Source organism: Anopheles coustani, chromosome 2 (assembly GCF_943734705.1).
Source record: "Anopheles coustani chromosome 2, idAnoCousDA_361_x.2, whole genome shotgun sequence".
Taxonomy (NCBI): domain Eukaryota; kingdom Metazoa; phylum Arthropoda; class Insecta; order Diptera; family Culicidae; genus Anopheles; species Anopheles coustani.
In genome coordinates, this window is record NC_071289.1 from 91,915,562 (window position 1) to 91,937,426 (window position 21,865).

Below are 21,865 nucleotides of genomic sequence, written 5' to 3' on the forward strand. Positions count from 1 at the left end.
GGATCAAGTTTATCAATGCTCTTCAAAAACACTTACGAGTGGCTATGCAAGGTTGGAGAACATTTCAAACCATCATTAAAATAATGCATTTGTTGATAGTAAACATTTTATAGGTAAGATCGATGGCTCTGTACCACCGGAACCCTTATCTATTGGACCTGGTTGCTTCCATAACCGTCTTTGAATATCAACTTCATCTAGGCTAGCAAATGATTTCATCTCGGATGACGACAACCTGCGACCGTGATTGGGGTTGCAGCAGTGTCCGTCTCGTTACGTAAAGTTTAACTGAAAGACAACTGGCGTCGTGCAAGCAATGAACTGGCAGAACTGATGGAGCCGCACACGATAGAGGGCTGAGCTAGCGCTGGTGCTATCCATGTTAATTATGGTGCGACGCTCTAGCAACGTATGCGTGCAAAAGGCCTACTTTGGACGGACATTAATTGCCCTTAAAAGTTGCTGCTGCATTTAGTTCAAGTAGTAAAGCTTTTATCGTTCGTAGAGGTAGTATGAAAAAACTAAGTTAGAGTATGGTTTAAAATCATCTGACGGCCTAAGTAAGAACAAATTCTCAGAATTAATCATAGAACCTCCTAGTTCAAGGTTTTTTGCAACAATCCCAGACGTGTCGTGTTGTTTGTCGGACCTACTTTATTGCTTTCCTTCCTCTGATTGTCTTGGAGGAAAGTTTTTAATTCCCCAATTTTCCGGACAGCAACACAGATCGACAGAGTTTGCCTCAAAGTTGTGCTAAGATGGGTGTTTATTACATCCCTTCCCCCAGCAGGATGTTGGTCAACTGAAGTTTCTTCCTTTGCATCTGGTTTCGTTGAGGCACTTGGTAAAGTTTCGCGTTTGCGGTGGAACTCCGATTGGTGTGTATCCAGAAAGTAGTTTATGATGCTAGTTTTAACTCAGGCATGATTTGTATCGCATAATGAATTCAGCTCGTTGATTATTTATGTGTTTACCGACTCAAGCGTGTTAAGCGGTTGAGAATCATCGTTTCAACTAGACCGAATGTCCGGATTGTTTTTTGGATATCCACATATACGCTCAACTTGTCGGTAACTTGCACTGATTTGTTCCGGAAGCACTCTGGAACTTCGTGCTCATCGTGCAGTTCGACCAGGGCGGGTTTCGTTTAATCTCTCTTCCGAGCGCCCGTTGCATAAATTCACCATCTTTCGAAAGTTCAAATGTTCCCGAATGTAGTACATCCGGAACGAAACACCGCATCAAGTTATGGACCGTCGTTACTCCCGAGGTGATGGTCCTGCCGGATACGATATTGCACCATCGGATGGCGCACGGAATCGGTAAAAGGTAGCGGAATCGACGATAAGTGGATTGAAATCGATTTCTGATCAATCGACTCCCTTCTCCAACGGCGTATCACCTTCCACTTTCCCTTTGGTGGTCGTGTCTGGACTTTGGATAATAAATTTGTTCGATGTTCCCTCTGGCAAACGCGGACTCGTCCCGGCAGAAGAGACAACCGTCGGAGACTAAGCTTATCGTAAAGTCTTTTTTGAGCCACTCCAATCTGCAACTGTGTTCGCGGGGTGAGTTCATATTTCTTTCCTTGCAATGGAGCATTACATCGTCGGAATATGTTTTTTATGTTTTCCTATCATTTTCCAGAGGGATTGGAATAGGAAAGTGCGATTCAAAGAGGGCAGTGATACTGTCACGAAACAATTAAGCCATTTGCCTTCGCGGGGCACGTTCGTGTCCTTAATAACTTTTAGTTGCACAAGCGGTCCACCAGGTGTTCGAGGTAGGAAAACGATTGGAAAAAGTAGGACAAGAGGATTTTACAATATCTATACCTCGGAGCTGCTATATCTTTAACATGAATTGGACGCAAATTTTCTTTAACAATACACCCTCTCCCAATCGACAATAACGTCATGTAGGCAAAGCGGACGTAACCAATTTCATAGAACGCAATTAAATTTAGCTTTTGGCACGAAATTTACATACTCGTCGCATCGGCAACCCGTCTGGGCTGGAATGAAAATGTCGTCAACTTCTCATGATTGAACAGCTGTGTCGATGATATCTTCATTATGACGCAATGTTATGCTCTTATCGGATCATCAGCAATCGATTAACTTATTATCGATTGGTTACAGTTCGCCTTATCCATTCGTTCTCTGTAATTAATTTTCAGCCCAACTGGCGCATATTGTGTGATAACTGAGTTTTAACGATAAATGATCCCATTTTAAATCAGCGGTCGCATAATTGAACACACGTCGAATTTATCTGGCTCAAGTGTTTTGTGAAGATAGTGAAAGGTTGAGGTGATAGAGAAAAAAAAACTCAAACTAAATAGGTTCGCTTCCGAATGTATCGAATCCCCGGGACGTAGTACCTACCACCGTCAGCATACACTCCGTTCGGACACACACCAACCAGGTGTGTCAACGGAAAACGAGGAAACGCATTGCTCAAAGAGGCCGGCTACCGGTGTGGTGTGGTGCGGTGCGGGGTACGGTGGTGCGCGTTAGGCGAAAGCGATGGCGGAGGCAATCATTGCCGACTGGATCTCCGACTATAGCTCCCTGCAGGACACGGAGCTGCGCACGTTTGCGGCCCAGCATGAGAATGACTTTGAGATCTCGAAGGCCCTCTACACGATCCTGAACGAGCGGACCAAATACAAAGATGTAGGTGTAGCTTTGCATTCATCAACGGCGCGGATTATTATAAAATTTGTTTTCGCTTTCCAGCTCATACATCCCATCTGCAACCAGCTGTGCAATTTCTACCGGTCAAATGAAGTGGAGCTGCGCCGGTTCACGCTGCAGTTCGTACCGATGCTGATCTATCTGTATCTGAACTCGGTGGCGCTCGGCGACAAAAAAGGCTGTCGGTCGATCGAAACGCTGCTGATCTGTATCTACAACATCGAGGTCAGCTCAGAGGACGGCAGCCCGAAGGTGGTATCCTTTCGGATGCCCGTTCTTGCCCAAGCATCGGTATACCATGAGGTGGGTTTCTTCACACCTTACGTTGTTACGAATGCGTTTTCCATATTTGCCGTTATTCTGTGCTTGCAGGAAAAAAGTCTTCAACCGAGCGACCTGCGTAGATGGGAGGAAAACAGCAACAAGGACATTAACTGGGGCCCACTGCCCACGATCGAGTCGATCAACGCTCAGAACCGACTGAAGGTGATGACGGCACTGCTGTTCACGTACAACCAGCAGCTGAACCAAATACACAAGCCCGCCCTGTATCATCTCTGCAAGACGACGTCGCTGCTGGTCAACCAGGGCTTCCCGAAGCTACCCGGTGGCCACATGCACCGTTCGTCGTACGGTAGCGATCCGATCTCACCCCAGCAACCGATGGCGATGGCGGCCCCCTCGCATGTCGTGCGACCTCCACCACGGATCGCCGTGAACGCGCAGTTCCTGGTCGAGCTGGCTCACGCCAATTACTTCGCCATGTTCAACGAGTTTGCGTCGGCCGCGATTGAGGCCGTGACGGACCTGCACAGTCGGGCGTGCTACGAAATGCTGCCCGAGGTGATACTGGTCTCAAACGCGATACGAAACTCGCTGCACGCGAATCCTTCCGGTAGGGACACGTGAAAAGTGTTTGGCCCGCGTCAAACGGTGTGTGCTAATTACGGCGTTTGGTTTTCCTCCTGTTTCCTCCTCCACAGGCCAACCGAGCGACGGTCCGATGGGTATCAGTGTCGCACTGACACCCGCCACAACGACCGTGACGGTCTCGAAGTCGATGATCACCAATGCATCCTTCCGGACGAAGAAGTTGCCAGGTACGTACATCTCCGGTTCCAATGACGATCGCTTTGTCGCCAACGAAGGTCGCCAAACTCACCATCGCGTCACAATTTCACCTGCGCGTGACCTTCCATTCTTGCCCGCTCACTTTCCCCCCCTTTCGTCGCGAATCGTAATCAGGCAAATTCACACGAAAAAAAGGTTCCGTCTACGAAAACGAAGCGACATCGAAGTGCTCGAGAAGGTGACAACATTGACGTTTCGTAGCATTCAATCCGTCACCTTCCGAAGCACCGTTTGTCCGGGAAAAATGGAACCTACCCAAAGAGCAAACTTTTCAAATTTTCTTCACCATTTTGTGTCGTACATTTCACATTCCACCACCTCCACCGACTCCCCCCTAGTCCTCTTGCTTCAGCCTGAAACGGGCAACATTCCAATCGCTTTATGCTTTCTTGTTGTTAATGTGTTCTGTATATTTTCGATTCTATTCCTTTCTTCTGTCCAATCACGTTCCTTGTTCATTTGTGACTAGAGCTTGATTTGATTTCATACCTTTACAATGAAATATTCCGGTAATACGAGCAATTGATATGTTTCCCTGCCATTCACCGTAGAAGCCCGGTGTAAACGGATTTAAGGATGTAGTTGGATTTGGTTAGTTGAATCATCTGTTGAAGTTTACATCTCCGTACCTCTGTGACTTCTCTGGACTGTTACTAGTTATAACTCCTTCGTTCAAAGGTTAATCCATCGGTAACGAGAATTAGTTCACTTGGTGTTCGCTTTGTTTTAACTCACTTCGTTGGCACTCTTCTCTTCATGGGCAGATAAACGACCTTGACATTTGGTAGGGAAACTCAATCGAGTGTTGTTTCAAAATATTTGCTAACAATTTGGTTTGTTTCGACGGTTTAATTCTCCTAGAATGCAAGTCTCTCCATTCCTCCGGGTTGGTTCTCTCGGCAAAACAAATAAAGTTGCTGAATTGTTTCTAACTGGTTCAATTCGGCATTACAGTGGCAAATCTGTCACAGCGTCGTTCACTCTTCGTAAGCTTCGTTATCTTGGTTTTGAAATCATCCCAAGGGAGAAAGGATCTCGATTGAGGTACGACGATACTGAGCGCCTTCGGTTGTGTGCGTTGGTGGTGTGGAAAACAAACGCGCCTCGAGACCGAGAGTTAGCTAATTTCTTCGAGCCGCCCGTCACTGCCGTATTCCACGAGATCGTTTATCCGGCTCAGCTGGATAAAGAAGCTCCAATCGTGGGAGGGAACGAATGATTCACTCCCCCGATGGCGGCAGCCGCGTGCATTTTCCCAGGGTTGAAACGATGGATGGATGAAAACGTGGGTAGGAGTGTTTGCCTCCACGACTTCACTATACATTTGCCTCGAGTCTAACTACACTGCGATGGCTTGCGCTACACTGGCAGTGTTTTTGTATCAGTATCCTTGGTATTCCACGATGGTGGTGGGCTTATCCTGGTGGTCTCAAGTCTCTGACGTTAAGAAAAAATTGTAGGAAAAACTTGCTTCTCGTGGAGAGAAAAACTGGCAGATAATCATTATGGTCATCCAGCTAACCAACGAGGAGGATAATTATTGATCAAAATGACAGAAAAATATCACTCGGCTATCCAATACGGGCTATGATGTGGGCGTATTCGGAATTTGTTCTTGTTTTATTTCATAACTTTGCTTTCCGATTCAGATACGGTTGATATTTTACACAATGCCACTTTTTATATCAAACAATTTCTTCATACTGGTTTCCTTTCTTCTTCTTTCATCTTAGAAGAAAACTTTTTCCCGGAAGCCTTACTGGAAAAAAATGAACAAGAACAAGTGCGTCTTTTGGTGGTAGAAATTCTCTCGCAGGAAGTGAATGCATCGGTGGAGCAATCGAGCAGCAACAACAAACGGAAACTAAGAAAAATTCGTTGGAAGGATCTGCTTTTGTAGAATGTTTGATAAATTCCTGCATACGGTTCAATATTAACATACAAAATCACTGTGTTTACGTTCTTCTTCTCTCTTGGAAAGTGCGCATTCCATCTGTACGGTTCGATTCGCTAGGGATTTAGGGCAGGACGATCGCAGGTGTTTATAGTGTGTCCGAATTGTCGAATCCATACGGCCTCCGGGAAGTTTAAAAAACATTCTTCATTGCTCGTCATGTGGCAAGTAAGTTTACTGGTCGAAATGTTTGGTCCGGTGTATTGGTGTTCCTCCCCAAGAATCTTAGATCTTCTATCCCACCGTCGGTAATCTCATGTACTTTGTAATTAAAATCTAAATGTTGTCCATTCTTTAGCTGCTGCAACCTTAGCTGTGTACAAACTGGTATAAGAAACGCAGCGTGCATGATTGAACCTTAATGGTGTTGCCATGGAAATCTGTGTGTACTGTGATGTTCCTTGTTAGACGTGAACCATGTGAAAACACAGTCTATTGTTCCTAGGCCGTCCGTCGTACCGTTCAACGTACAAACCATGGGGCTACGAGAAAGGAAAAAAGGAGCTTTCTCTTTCCAAATTAAATCATCTTTGTCCGGTAGGGAGAGCAACCTGTTCAACGCAGTGGTGCGGTCCGGTATAAGTCACGTCGAATAACTTCATTACCAATTCTTGCTACCGGCTATCTTTTAAGACTAGGCGTTTCACAGCAACGTGAGACTACAAAGAGCTTGGATTGAGTGTGGCGAAGACAATGATTTCGTAACTTTTCGCCCCTCGAACCCATAGGAATCCCGGTCAAGCTATGAGTTGGGAACGGGATTCCCCTTTTAATAGAAGCACGCCATGTTTTGCCTTCTGTTTCAGCCTCTGGCGTTTGAAATCAATGCTTTCCTTTCTAAAGGCACCGGTATGTCTAAGGGCAATTTAAATGTTCTACCTCCATAGCCCTAGTTTCATTGCCCGTCTAAAGAGAACGCTTCTAGTGAAAATAGTGAAATATGCTATCATCCTGTGGTCTGTTGGATCATGCATCATTGAAGAACATTTATCCTTGTGCTAGACTCTGATTGATCCGGTTTTATGGATTGAAATCAAGCACCAGTGAACTCTATTTAGGAGCCTTTTTGTTGCATAAAGTATGAAGCGACGTCTATCGCCCCAAGCTACGCAAAAGGAACATGTTTAAGTATAATGAACAGAGGAGCGTAACGTACATCGTTTGACTCAATCAAAACAATGTAATGCCAACATTGTGGAGCCAATTAATTCGTACACAAGGTTGCGAAATGCAAACCCGGAAAATAATCTCTAACAGCCGGTTGAACAGCGCAATGCGAAAGGATGTGACCGACCTACCTTTCACTCAACAACGCACGCACAAAAACGTGACCAATGTTATCGATTAGTGAATCTTTTCTGCACGCTTGATAAATGATTACGCAAAACAGGAAGCACTCATCAGGAATGCGTGTGACAAACGCCTTTTCCAACTGACTGGCGGCAGGGCCCGTTTCCCGTGGAGAGGTTTCCTTCCTCCTCACCGTGGTTGAAAAAAAGTATCGCTTATGTTGGTAGATCGCCTTTGCACACCGGTGGTCATTAACGTGTAAAGTTGGGAAGGTTGTGCTATAATTCTGGCTGATTGCTGCCCACTGGTTTATTCGCCTTTGGGTGGATAAACTGCCACTCGTAGGTGTCCAATCGTAACGAACTTACATCCATAAATAGGCTGAAATGATGGAAATAAAATAAAACGCGTTTTTACTACAGATCTGTTATACAAGCAGTGGCAAGTTGCTACATTTGTTACACTGTGGTTTCCACGAGGTTGGAGGCTTGTTGGTGCCGGTTAGACGTATCTGCTGCTCCTCGGGGGTTCATCTTTTGGTTGGTTTTGACAAGTTCTCTGTAGGAGTGAGTGGGCAAAATCTTACGCAAAGAGCCTGTGAAACAATCCAAACAATGGAGATATTCGGTAGAACATATGGACCTGGAGAATTCCTTTTGACTGTAGATAGTAAACGGTGGAGCTTTTCAATAACCTATAACCATCGATGTTTTGTTTTAAGTCGCTATCTTGTGTCACAGCTGATTATTGAAGCATATCATTAATATTTTTCTCTATTTTTCACCTCATTTAAAACTGACACTTTAATAAGAATGGTTGTTAATAAAAAAGCAAAACATTAATATTCCATTGAGATATTCTTATGCTCATAAAGATCCAACAGACTGATCTTACCCTGCATTGTTGCTAACGACTCATGCAAGTAGCATGTTTGGGTGCATGTTTCTCTAACAATATTTGTCCTACACATACCATGGCAGGATTGTGTTCGCTTGGTTGTTCAAGTAATAACCATTATTTTTCAGTTTGATTTGTAAATTAATAAATCTCTGCGATGTCTTGGCTGTTCTTTGCTTCGAAGCTTTCGTTAATAGGCCCAGGGTCTGGGGTCTGCAGAAGCAATTGCAATACTTTACGCCTGACGAGTTTTGTTCATTATCCGATATACTTTTGTTGTTCACCTAACATCTTTTACTTTTCCTGCGCAAAAGCGGCCATGTGCCATTGTGATGGAAAGTTGTAATACGAGCTTGTTTTTTGCCCGAGCGAATATTAAAATATGGCTTTTTTCTCTTTCTTTACTGTTATTAATACCCTGCACAACCACAAGCAAACACAACACAACATCGATCGCACATTTTCCCGAAAGAGACTGCTTGACGCTGGCAAAGACGACGGAATACCGGTCTTCCTCTCTTTGGCCGCACAAGACGTTCTTGATAATTGCCATGGAATGCTTTATGAAAGATTTTTCTCCTTTTTTTCTCTCCACTTTCTCTCTAATTTTCCTTCTCCATCTTTTTCTCTCTATATTTAAAAAATCAACTGTGTAACGCATTACATGAATCCCGTAAATCCCGTGCGAATGTTGATAATGCTGGTGAAATGACAAACCGCTCAAATGTAGATGATTTGGAGGTAGAGTTTGTGAACTCACTGCAGACGACACAGCAGGAGATGATGAGCAAGCTGGCCATGATTGATGCTGACGTAGGTAATGGGACCACGTCCCATGGCGCCGGAATGGTGGTTGCCGGACCAAGTAGCAGCACAGCACTGCAGGGAACAGGTGTTGGTGGTGGTGTTGGCATTGGTGGGTCGCAATCAGCGCTAAATGGTGGCGGTCCAACGATGGCCAATGGTAGCTTAGCGACGGATCATACGGGAAGCAATCCGGACGACTTGAACAGTCCCCGAGTGGAGCCGAAAAAGAAGGAATCCTCGCGAAAGTGGAAGAACTGGGGCTGGAAATCGAACACCGGCAATGCAAACCCGACTAACGGCGAGCAACCGCGTCCCAAGCAGGCCAGCATCGAGGAGGAAGCCGACTCACCGAAGCGATCCGGAGCTTCGACGCGTCACTCGAGTCCGGCGGACTCTCCGAAGCACAAGCTGCTGCTCGGTACGGGGAAGGTAGAGGATGTCAACTCGAACAGCAGCATTTCGCCGGCATCCCTGCGGCGCAAGAAGTTTCTTTCCAGCAAGAACCAGCAGTCACCGGTGAACCGGTCGGAGGCGAGGGCCAGCGCCGGTGCCCGCCTGTACGAGGAGTTCGAGAGTAGCTTTCAGGACTCGGACTCGGACGAGCTGGCGGCGTTGATCGTTAACGGACGCCCGGCCACGATCCACCTGATTCAACCGTCCACCATACCTGGTTTATACTGAGTCCACGAAACGGATCAACTCTTGCCCGAATCTCGAACTATCTAAGAGCTCCGCATCACCACGCGATCCTTTATGGGGGTCACTTGCTTCTACACCACAATTATATACTTGCCAATCTATGGCCAATCAAAGGTCCACACTTTAACCACCATAGCCAGGATCTAGTCGTTAAGAAATACCGTATTCTGTACGCCGCTATAATACGCCGATCCACCGATTGATAGGAGATCCTAGCTTAGCCTATCCACATCTACCCAAGCAAAAGAAAAGCGATGCCAACTTTGACCTGCATTAAACTCACCCTCAGCAACAGCCAGAAATGTGTGGCTCGAAAAGTATCTCACGAAGGCCGATCAAGTAAGACATCTTCAATCCGATCGCTTCCACTGCAACGCAATTCTGACAACAGTCCTTCTTCTACCGCAAACGCTACGTACGCTGTCCGCTCTTCTTCTGTGTCTCTTCACGTTTTCTTTGCTCCTCTGCACTACTCTACTTCCTTCGGCTTCACTGCATCCAGTGCTTGCTGACTGTTGCCGGTAAAATGGCATCCAAGTTTGCCTTGAAAGTTGCTCGAAGCACCCGATTTCGTTGATTTCGATTCAGTATTAGCGGTTTGGATTCTCTCTGTCGTGTGATTTGTTGCAATGGTCACTTTTGTCTTGTGGTCCACCACTTCGCCTGTCTACATCCACATGCACCAGCACAAATGCACTGCAATGTGGGAGAAAGACCACGTTTGCAAATTAGAAGCGAAATTGTTTTGTCCACTTTGCAAATAAACACCCTTTATATGTTGCTGTCCTCACTAGTTCACTTATCACTGCTGGTAAAGTTGTTGTGAAGTAAAACGTTGATAGTTTGTAGTATCATTTGTGCCTTTCAAGTTCTTCGATGTCGGGTCACATGTACGATTTTATGTTGCGTTTTATACTGCTTCGATATAATTTTTGATTAAATTTCACAATGTGGCACATGCTATGTTGATACATTATTGGACATGAATACCATTTTTCGTTCTGTATGGCTTTTGTCGAGTCCCCAGACTTGTAAGGTTTTAAAGATTTGTTTCGCGTTCCACATCCGTATTAAACCGTACGCCGCGTTGCCAACGTGGCGTATTTATCCCCGGCCGGAAACCAAAGCAAATATTTGCGCCACAGGTTGTTGGCGTACACGTTTTGGCACGAGAGAGCTTTGCTTTTGGGTTGTGATTTTTCTTTTCATGCGTTGTGCAACGGTTTTTTTTTCGTATTTCCCAGTTTTTGTTTGTTCTGAAACAACATCAAACAATTTTCCGTTTTTCCATGGTCGTTACGTTTAACGTAGGAGTGAAGTTGTTTTTTGCGTTTTTATTTATGACTCTCTCGTGGTTCGAACGCCACGTGTAGTACACATCAATCCGCGTTCTGCTGCGTATGTTCGATTGCGTTCTACATATGGAATCGTTCGGCTTTTGCGTTGTGGTTTGTGTCTTTATTTTTCAATTCGCGTATCGGTCCTTCTCCATCACGATGTTTTTCATCTTCCTAACAGCGTTAACCCCAATGGAGCCGTTGAGGAGACGGTGTATTTCATTGACGGAAATCGGAACACGTTTGATTTTAGGCTTGTTTTTCGTTCTTGTTTTGATATCCATGTGCAACGTGAGTTGAAACGCATTATTTTGTTCATGTATATTTATAAGGTAAAAAGAAATCCTTTGTAAACCATTGGTGTGTACCCTGTTGATAACCATGTTTTTTTATTGGCCACGAAAGGAAACAAATTCCTTTGAATATATACAAAATCCTACCACACATGTTAATGATTCTAGGTTTTTTTGAACATAAACCACGTCATATTATTAAAATCCTATGCTTCCACAAAGTTTTCAATAACCATCTGCCCAAGTAATTTATTTACCGTAACCGTTGTATAAAAGAAAATCGTTCTCAGTTTGCAACGTGACACAGTTTTTCCAACAACCTTCGTGGTGATTACCGTGAGCACAAGAAAAAACAGGAACAAAAAATAAACAAAACCTCTTTAAAAGAAAACTGTTGTCTTAGGAACACTTTTTCTTTCTCGGTAAAAACAAGTTCCATCCTTCTGGTTCAAGCTGTGTGTTCTGACGGGCTGCCATTTGTAACTTCTTGTGTGTTGTTATCGGTTCGTCAGGTGCTGTGTTATCACAGCAATGTCGTGCCCCATCCTCACCAGATCTTGCCTTCCCCGTTATGGAAGTCTATTCCGAATTTGCACGATTAGGTACTTCCTCGTGTTTCTTGATTTCTTTTCCTCTTCCGCATCGAAACTTCCTGCCCACTCCCCCCCTTAGGAGAAAAAAGAAACTACCAACACCCACTCGTCCTGTTGTCCATCGACGGTGCGTTCCGGGTGTATGACAAACTTTAATTAATTTCCCTCGTTGCTTTTACTTTCTTACTTTGCGCACCCTCTGTGTCCGGACAACGATGATGATGATGATAATGATGCGGCATCGTCGCTTGCAGATGATATTCCAATACAGGGTCCGACGAAGGACGACAGCAGTGGCCCGCCCCACCTGACCAGCATCAACGAAGAGGGCGAAAGTGGGCTCCCATCGGCGGACGGGAGCATGAAGGGCAGCATCGTTGGGGGTAATGCTACGGCGGGCGGGGCTGGTGGTGGTGCGTCGACGACGTCTACCCCGGGCAAACCGAAGGACTCCAAAACCCACAAGGTGCTCGGTGGCTTTAAGAAGCTGAAACCGGAAAAGGATAAAGAGAAGGATAAGGATAAGGATAAAGATAAGGATAAGGAAAGAGATAAAGACAGCAAAGATGCTAGCGGTCCGACGCCGGTCGTACTCGTGTCAACCGGCACGGGCAGTGTGACGGTTCCGGTGGGAAGTGCCGGTACCGGAACCACCGTTGGCGGCACGTCACTAGTCGAGGAAGCGAAGGCGCTGATGTCATCGGCCAAGAAGATTAACTCGAAGGATAAACTAAGTGGTTAGTACCGGCACCTGCTGGAGGTAGACAATGAATCTGAATTTACTCTTTCACTTTCTTTTTTGTTTCGGGTTATTACAGCTTCCGGTGTTGGCGGTGGACAACCGGCCACGGTGGTGGTGCTTTCCAACGGCAGCATTCTGATGGGCTCCGGTCCTGGTGCTACGTCGACGAATGGCGACGGAACGGATGCTGGTGGACCCATCATCGGGGCAACATTGGCGCCAAGTTCGGCCGGTGGAGGTGCCACCGCGAACGGTGGACTCGGCAAGCAATCGCTCGACAATGGCGAATCGTTCGATTCCGGAAGCGAGCTCATCCAGCATCATTGCAACACCGTCATCAACAGCAGCAACAGCAACAGCAGCAACGGGGGCAGCACGATTAAAACCACCGTGCTGGACATGAAGAACCACGGAAGCATACAAGTTAGTCAAGTTTAGATAGTTCCTTCGGTACATTGGGTGTTGTTTGTGTGTTTTCGTGTGTCTGTGTGTATGTGCGCGCGCGTAGGAGCGTTTCCTTGATTGATTTTTTTTTATTTACCTAACACCGGGGAAATCACACGAAGCCTGATAATTGTAACGATGAGTTTTTGGTGCAAATTGTTCCACAATTCGTAAAATTGAGGTCACTTTTTAACGGTAAAGAGTCCGTTTTGAGGAGATACGCTTGTGTTTACGCCATGATAACAACTTATGGCACTCACGTACACACACATACACACGCACACAAAAACTATACATATATAGCTACGATAGGTTAGGAACAATTGATCGTACGCAATAGAGTGCCGGAAAGGTGGCGAGACGGAGAGACATTATCCCTCGCGTTTACGTTGCTTGACCCCATTCCTTGCTCCGTTAAACTCCAGTTTCATATAACCTCGTAAAACTTCGTTTCATGTTATACACATGTTTTTGTTTATCGGTTTTTGCTAGCGAAAGTTCATAAGACCTTGTTTTTATTATCGGAAAAATGTTTAATGTGATCCAACCTAAACTACGCGTTTTATAAAGTATTCAATTTCTTGGTGTATTTGCTTGAATTATTTCGTTTGATTTTAGTATTACATGCGTTTTGCTTATTAATGTGATAGAAACATTTCCCTCTTGTAGTATATAGCTTTTGTTTTTATTTGCCGTTATGCGTCCTGTTTTGTACATAAACCATTATTTTGTCAGATTTCTTGATATTTTGTTCATTTGGTATCCTTTGTCCGTGGGAGTTTGGGCATATCGCCGTTTAAAGCCTTGGTTCTTGATGTTTTTCTATGTGGTGGAACACGATTTTCGTTTTGCCTCACACAAAAATCAAACATGTTGAGTGTGTAGCTCGTGTTCTTTGAAGCTACACGTGACGTAGCATGGTGAACCGAACACGACTGTAGGCTCCACATCCTGCCCACACACTGTAGTGTACGTTTATTTCCGTATGCCGCGGGAAAGTGCTCCTCCAGCTTCAATAGCATTCAATATGAATGGCCTACCAGCGCGGAGCGTACGATTTTACGCTTCCAATGTATCTCGGGGATGAATGAATCAGCTAATCCAAAGTATCATTTCATTACCCATCCTTAGTGGCTCGTTCCGTGGCGTGAGCGGAAATTCTTTTTCCAACGCCACCGTAATTGGCATCCTTTTCATTTGCGTAATTGACACATATTACCGCGTGTAGGCGTAATCTAGATAACATTCATTCGAGCAAAACTCCTACAGATGTATAATATCCTGCTCCTTTATCAACCGTTGTCACATTCGTGGAAGTAGAGAGATTTTTTTTGGGTTTTTTCGAGTTATATTTTTCAATTACGCGTGATAACTTGATAACAGCCCGCAATGTTGTGTTTGTTTTGGTTTTTAATTGTTTAGATTGGTGTGATTTTATGTTGATTTGATTTGATTGTGCATCACAATGAACAAGTTGGTAGAACCCAAACGCCCGGTAAGCTAGCGAAAATTCAGTTCATGTCTGTTTAACTCTGCCCACAAGCAGCAGCAGCAACAGCAGTATCAGCAGATCAACAACTATGATAAATTGAATTGGTATTTTATTTTCGTTATTTCTTATGATACCAATAACGCCACAAATTTCTCCACGACCATGTGATGCAGCTTTGGAGGATCTAAAGCACCGCCAGAGGCGTCTAATTCGAAAAGGCACGAAGTGATTGCAAAGAAAGATTATCATCTCTAATCTGTCGAAGCACCAATACAGTATGGCACCGTTCCGCACTAATCAATAAACACCAAGCCACGCGGGTGGGGGGTTTGTAGGGTGGTTCTGTTTCCATGTTAGAGGCACTACACAACAACAAAAACACGTTGGCACCATGCTTAGGAGCATGCCAAGTGTTTGTTTTAAAGGAATTTATGAAGGATTATTATGCATTTTTTCATTAAGTGTAAATTACTATCCTATCGATCGATGGTGTACAGATGTACTCGCGTCAACAGATTGTTTTAAAGCTACATTTCTTCCATGCGAATGTGCCAATAACGTACGTATGTGTTTTATTTTTATTATAACGTCATTTGTTGTTGTTTTTTTACTTGATTTGTGTTAATCGAACAAACAAAACTGTTTGCAACTGTTTGAAACATCGGTAAATGAGCCGTGTGTGGTGAATAATCGTTGTCTAATTGTAAACAACAATGACTGAATGATGCTTCATGATATAATAATTGCGGAATTCAACACATATGGCAAAACGTTAATGTCTTTCTTAATGGGTTCATTCATCCTTGTCTCAAGTTGTAAGACCTATAACAAACCCCATAAAACAACCAGTACGCGCATACAACGTGAAGGTAAACTTAAAGCAATAGAAAACATCCTAAGAATAAACACCATCTTGCAAGCGTATTATATAAGATTGCCTCGTCGACCTTTATGAAAGTTATGATGAGAAGTAATACATTTCTATGTGATTATGACGATTACCCATCCTAATATATCAACTTTCGTTCAAAAACATTAAACATAGGCTAGATTGATCCAATGTAAGCAGATCATTGCTGCAACGTTTATACGGTTCATGTTTTCCCCAATTGTTTGCTTTAAAAGGACAATTGATGCGTATGATATTACTATACCGCAAGAAGGCGGCATCGATTGAACGAACGAGTGCTTCAAAAGCCCCCACGGATAGGGTTTTACACTTCGAAATACATATCATTTTCGATCATTATAATTTACCGCATGAGGCACTGTCTGTCAGTGAACAAAGCCAAAGCAGTTTAGCCGCTGCTATGTTATTGAATATATGTTTTACAAACACTTGTTATACTTCATTGAGCTTCGATTGTGTCATCGTTAGGAAATGTATTGATTTTTCCATAGTTGATGCCGGGGCCGGTAGAAACCTTTCATCAACGACATCGTACAGAGAATCGAAACGAAAGATAAAATGTTGGAAAAGTATTGTAAAAAGTAATTCTTCATCTACCCACAAAAAAAAAACCCTTACCCACGATCTACGAATAGTTGAACTAAAAGTATAGCAACTGCAATGAAACCACAACAAGATTCGTTAGAAGATCCCGCACCTTGGGATGAAAAAAGCGAGTGGAGAAAATGATCCAAAAGATGATTATATATACAACAAATATACACAGTACATAGACATTCGTTAAAAAAACAGTAAGATTTCATTAAAGTCGGTGTAAATACTTAAGTAGACATCCAACCACTTCCCGCGGGAGTGGACAGGAAAACGGAAAGTGACAAACAGGGGAGCTCCAGCGAACCGATTGTTCACATTTGTGTCTTGTTCTCTTCTTTCCATCGTCCACCCTGGGGGTGGAGAAAATTCTCAATCGTATTGTTGACGAAAAATTCACAGAGCATATATATACAAATATATACACACACACACCTATTTAAAACGGAATCGATTTTCAGTGTAATCTCTCTCGAAACCAACAGTAAACGATATTGAAGCACAGCGGAACCGGAAAGGAAGATGCGTGAGCACTAGCGAAGGCGTATAAGGATCGGTGTTTCTGAGACAGATAACTGAAATAGTTGTAGTCAGACCTTAATAAAGGATCAATTGCACTCGGCACACATCTTTTTGCATGAACGGTAGAGAATCGAAGCCGAAGAGAACCTTACGGTGAGGGATAAGGGCGTAACTGTTTAATGGTGTCACACCTCCAAGTTCCGGTGATGGTATGGTCAAGATGGTACAGCACCACAGAAGGTATTAATCGTTGTAGTTGGGCAAGAGTCTAGTGAACATAATAAAATTACTAACATGACTAGAATGCAGTGCAGGGAAATACGGGCTATTGGGAAATTGTGAGCGTGTACGGGGTTGGGCGCAAGCAAACAGAGAAAATTCTATTCTGTATAGGAAAGGATAATATATGATATCGTTACGAACAAACTAAACAAGTGCCCTCGGTTATTTTTGTCTTCTTACATAACCTCTTCCAGTTCGCAGCCATGCAGTAACCTCTCGAACAAATGGTAAGTGAATATAGTTTAATTCATTCACCTAGAGTAATTCTTTCAACTGAACAATTCCGAAATTAAGTCCAACCGAAAACCGCCATCGGGGGATTACTACTTAGATAATTGCATGACGTGATTAAAATGACATAACTCATTGTTAACTTCCTCTCTACACGAATTCTATTTCTGTTCTACATGATTATGAAATGTTACAAGCGGCCATAACTAATCATCGCCAGAAGAAAAGCTTGTGTCCGATATTTGAGTAGGGTTCTGAATCTATTGATAATTTCATACATAATCATTGTTATCCTCTATCCCTAGTTCGTATCGTATTCCACAAACCTAACTATTTTTAGGTGCTTAAATGCGTGCCACTCTATAGTTGATTTAATTGGCCCACACAGGAAATGCCGAAAAACATTTTAAAATTGAAAATTTAATGCTGGCCCTCATTATATTATTGCGTGACGTTGTGAATGTTTGACAGATTGGTAACAAAAGCTGAAAAATTGCTTGATGGTATTCTTAGCGGTTGCACATATAGAGGACGAACCGTTACTTATCAAGCTTCCCTAGGTTCGTCTACTAGCAACAAACATTATGGCAGAATATGTGAAACACCCCAAGCGATATGGTTTCTGTTGCACAATGTTTGTGATAAACATTTTCACTTATTCTGCTTCAAAATATTTCTTACAATCGGAAATAAAAGTGCCAATAAAGCAAACAAATAAAGCATCATTCACACACGGGCTCATGCAATTAAACCTGATCGTGCCGCGTTAAAAGGTGCGCTCATCCATTACGAACGTTAGTTGCCTTGTGTTGCTCGTAGAAGCTGGATGTGATTATCAAGTGTTCAAGTTGCGGTAGGCTGCAGTCGAGCTAATCAGTGTGTTTTTGGCCAGGTCTAAGCAATGGTGTGTATACTACCATACTTTGGAAAATTAAAATTTGATTAGAACTTGTATTTTGCTAATAACTAAACTTAGTAGAAGAAAAACATTAGAAGAGCTCGGGCAGTGTAATAGTTGCAGTTTGAAACAAGTTGCAGTTTTCATCAGCATTAGTTGTGTTTAATTGCATCCATCTTGGGTGGTCGTTAAAAACGTCATGGGCCAAACGGGAGGGAAGCATTGCAATGATAAGCGTTTTTTTTCTTTTAAAGTGATTTGTTTAGATGACATGCAAATTTTTCGCTGTTTCATTCGACCCGGACAAAGACAGCCCAAGACGTTAGATCTATGCAATTGATAGTGCAGCGGTTTTTCTACCCGGTTTTTGAAATCGTATCCGTCTTTTCATACTTTATAACATCCTACCAGCGTCTACCCGGTTGTGTGTGTGTTCTACTCGGCTTCAGATTTTTTACTTTTACTCTACCAACCACCGATGGCGCACGGATACTGTCCGTTAACGTGTTCCCCGGACGCAGCCACTGGATGATGATCAGTGCGATTTTGGAAGGACTACTCGAGCGTGGCCATGAGGTGACCGTCATTACGAACTATCCCCGCAAACAACCACATCCGAACTACACGGAAATTGTTATCGCCCCCGTGTACGATTTCTGGGGCAAGTCGGTGAAGGTGGACTCGTTGTATGATTTGACCGAGATCTCGATCCACCACATGCTCATGGGCTTCCTGTATCCGCTTGGTTTGGAGACGGCAGAGTATGGATACACTCGTGCAAACGTTGCAGATTTTATACGTAACGATACCGGTCACTTCGATCTGCTGCTAGCGGAGCAGTTCTATCAGGAATCCTACTTGATGTTGGCGCACAAGTATAATGTACCGATCGTTACAATAGGTAAGATGATGCTTGTACGTCTTAATCAAGGTTTTTTTTTAATGTTTTGAAGAATCGATGTTCTACTGTACAATGTTTCAACCCACAGGCACTTTCGGCTTTGCGCAGTATATGAGCCCCATGATGGGTTTGATGAGCACTTGGTCGCATGTTCCGCACGAGTTTCTACCCTACACCGACCGTATGTCACTTCCCCAAAGAGCCTACAACGCGTACGTGAGCATGTACGAGCTACTGCTTCGCTCCTGGTATTACCTTCCGCAGCAGGAAGCGATGGCGGCCAAGCATTTCGGGTTTCTGCCGGGTCCGTTACCCCGCATAGCCAATCTCGAGCGGCAGGTTTCGGTTATCCTGCTGAATAGCCACCTTCCGCTGACTACGGTTCGAGCGAAGGTACCCGGGCTAGTCCAGGTCGGAGGACTACACATAAAGCCACCGAAGCGGCTTCCGGACGATTTGCAAAAGTTCATCGACGAGGCAAAGGATGGCGTGATATTCTTCAGTCTTGGCACAAACCTCCGCTCGGCCGATTTGCCCCCGGCGAAACTGGCCATCATACTCGGTGTGTTTGGTGCCATGAAGCAACGGGTGGTCTGGAAGTTCGAGAATGAAAATATCAAAAACCTACCTCCGAATGTACTGGTTCGCAGCTGGTTACCACAGAGTGATATACTTGGCCATCCCAATGTGAAGGTGTTCATCACACACGGTGGTCTACTGGGGACACAGGAAGGCGTGCATCGAGCTGTTCCGATGGTAGGCATTCCGATTTACTGCGATCAGCATCTGAACATAAACAAGGCAACCGTCGGAGGGTACGCCGTGAAGCTGGACTTTCCAAACATCACACAAGAATCGTTCCGATGGGCCCTGGAGGAGGTTTTGTACAATCCGAGCTACAAGCAAAATATTGACCGAGTTTCGCTAATGTTCCGGGATCGCCCATTGCCCGCACTCGACGAGGCCATCTACTGGATAGAATACGTAACGCGGTACAAGGGTGCGACCCAGCTACGGTCCTCCGCAATGGATCTGCCTTGGATAAGTCTTGCGCTCCTTGATCTCGTTGCGTTGGGGCTACTTTCTCTGCTGGTTATTTACGTTACGTTGCGCAAGATCGTTTCAACTCTTTTCGGTAAGAATGAAAAAACAAAAAGGAAAAGCGACTAATATTATAAAATATAATATCTGAGACAGAGCTTAAGGCTTGATGATAAATGTAAAAGGGTTGCGGTGTAAAGATGTAATAAACGATTTGATTTGAATTACCGGTACGTTCTTCTGAATAAGATTGCTCCTAAATGTAGGCAACTTACAGTACACTCGTGTTCGATCACTATGGTCTATTGTTTAATTTTTTAACTATTATTAAACTAGTATGAATATTTTTTCAACACTTTAGGAAATCTCAAATTGTCTTTCTTTCTTTCAGTAGGTTCCTACGATTTATAAATATTTATAAGAGTTAACAAATGAAATGAAGCAAGTGATATGCAGATCATCAATTGATCGTACAACTGGTCCAGCGATGGCGTCTAGTGTTTTTTCCGTGTGATCAATCAGTTCTCGACCAGCACTCGGCCAGTACGGTCACGGATCCCCCGGAGAAAGCGATCGCACGATTTTTGCACGCCCTCGCGTTAAGGTGTAGTGGTAGCACGCGGATCGCACACGCAGCCAAGCAACAGCTGCGCCAGCGGAGGTGCGTACGACCGGCGCGGCGATCTTTCAACCTCATTCATTTCACGTTCGGCCGTTCTGAAAGAAGCACGCGCGTGTTCGGTGCTTGGCCGCGTTGATTCGTTCCGTGTTGAAATTGTTGTTTTCTGGTGGAGTTGGTGTTGTTGTTCCCCGGTGGGTTAAGGAAACGCGTGTGTGAATCAAAAGAAAGCACCAAACAAAAGGTATACAAGCAGTGCGCGGTGATACGTGACAAGAATCGCAAACCACCCAGCGGGCATTGTTGCAATACATCCTATCAAATTCCCCTCAAATTTCATGCTTTTTCTCCCCGCACCCCCGTTAGATCCCACACTTGCTCGCGAAGTGCGACACAATTCATTTTTTAAAAACGCCACACTACTCCGTAGCACATTACCACGCATACGGTACATGTACTTGCGTGTGTATGGCGTGATTTGCATTCCCTCTCCTAGCGCTGCGATCACTAGCGAGCTCTGCGAGTGAATCTTGACAACTCGATCATAGTTGTTTTGGGTTTTGGTGCGAACACAGTGATAAGTTTTCAGTGAAATAAGTTGACGAATTTACGCGTGAAAACGTTATGTTTTCATATCAAATGTGAAAAGAATGCATGTGGAGAGGCGACGACATCATTTGGAAGTGATGAAATAATAAAAAACATCTTTCTAAAACAAACATCATTTGCTTTCCTTTCATTCTGGCGTGTTTTGTTCGCCTCGGGTATTGGGAACCTCGAGGTGCAGGGCGAATGTACACACGAAGAGAGGAGAGTTCACGGAGGCGATCGCGTGAACCATTCGAATGGTCACGCGTGACGTCACGATTCGTTCATTCATATTTGGCTAATCTTTGGCTAATCTTTTTCGAGGATTAGCTAAAGATTAGCCAAAATGTGTAGCGTTGCAAGCAAATGATGCGCAACAATGCCCGCTGGGCAGCTGAACGAGTTACAATAGTTGTCGCTTTTTATTTTGCGCCACAACGCGTTGCTTTACTAGCCACTCTCACGGTGGGAGCGAAGGGATTTGAGGATGGGTGCAGGGCCAAACATTCCCAGCCTTTTTCCCTGCAACGGTGACGGTAGTGAAAGGTAGCATTTTTCACCGACAGCACAAACGGCGGCCAGTCAGCACAATAAGAACATGGAAGGAGGAGATACCGTTCTATGCGTGCAATGTGCTACGAATATGTGCTAGAGGTTTGTAATGCAGGTGAACGAAGCTGCCACTGTAATATACCCGGATACTTGATCGTGTGTAGTAGCTGTTGTTTTAGTATACGCATTCCAGTTCCAGTGAAACAAGAGACAACTTTAGCGCCTGCATTCTACCGCGGCGACGCCATTGATTGATACCGATCGCGTCAGTCGCCATATTGTGCACTATGCGTGGCGTTAGAAGGGCTGAGCAGTACGGTGGCTATATCAAATGAATAAGCGTTCTCATTGT

General features: G+C 44.3%; 1 protein-coding gene and 1 pseudogene across 1 annotated transcript; both read left to right on the forward strand.

Moving 5' to 3' along the window:
- Nucleotides 1-2,346: 2,346 nt before the first annotated feature.
- Nucleotides 2,347-13,479, forward strand: LOC131262396 (hyccin). Its single transcript, XM_058264390.1, has 6 exons — nucleotides 2,347-2,678; nucleotides 2,742-3,002; nucleotides 3,072-3,594; nucleotides 3,683-3,799; nucleotides 11,955-12,437; nucleotides 12,519-13,479. Exons 1-6 carry the CDS (start codon nucleotides 2,529-2,531, stop codon nucleotides 12,878-12,880), a joined length of 1,896 nt encoding a protein of 631 aa, XP_058120373.1. The 5' UTR covers nucleotides 2,347-2,528; the 3' UTR covers nucleotides 12,881-13,479.
- LOC131265317 (UDP-glycosyltransferase UGT5-like) lies at nucleotides 13,302-19,941 on the forward strand (annotated as a pseudogene).
- Nucleotides 19,942-21,865: the final 1,924 nt, after the last annotated feature.

Bases quoted from the DNA above. Each gene is read 5' to 3' on its own strand.
- LOC131262396 (XM_058264390.1), top strand. From the start codon at position 2,529: ATGGCGGAGGCAATCATTGCCGACTGGATCTCCGACTATAGCTCCCTG. The intron at 2,679-2,741 runs GTAGGTGTAGCT...TTCGCTTTCCAG, and splicing joins AGCGGACCAAATACAAAGAT to CTCATACATCCCATCTGCAA. The intron at 3,800-11,954 runs GTACGTACATCT...CGTCGCTTGCAG, and splicing joins CCGGACGAAGAAGTTGCCAG to ATGATATTCCAATACAGGGT.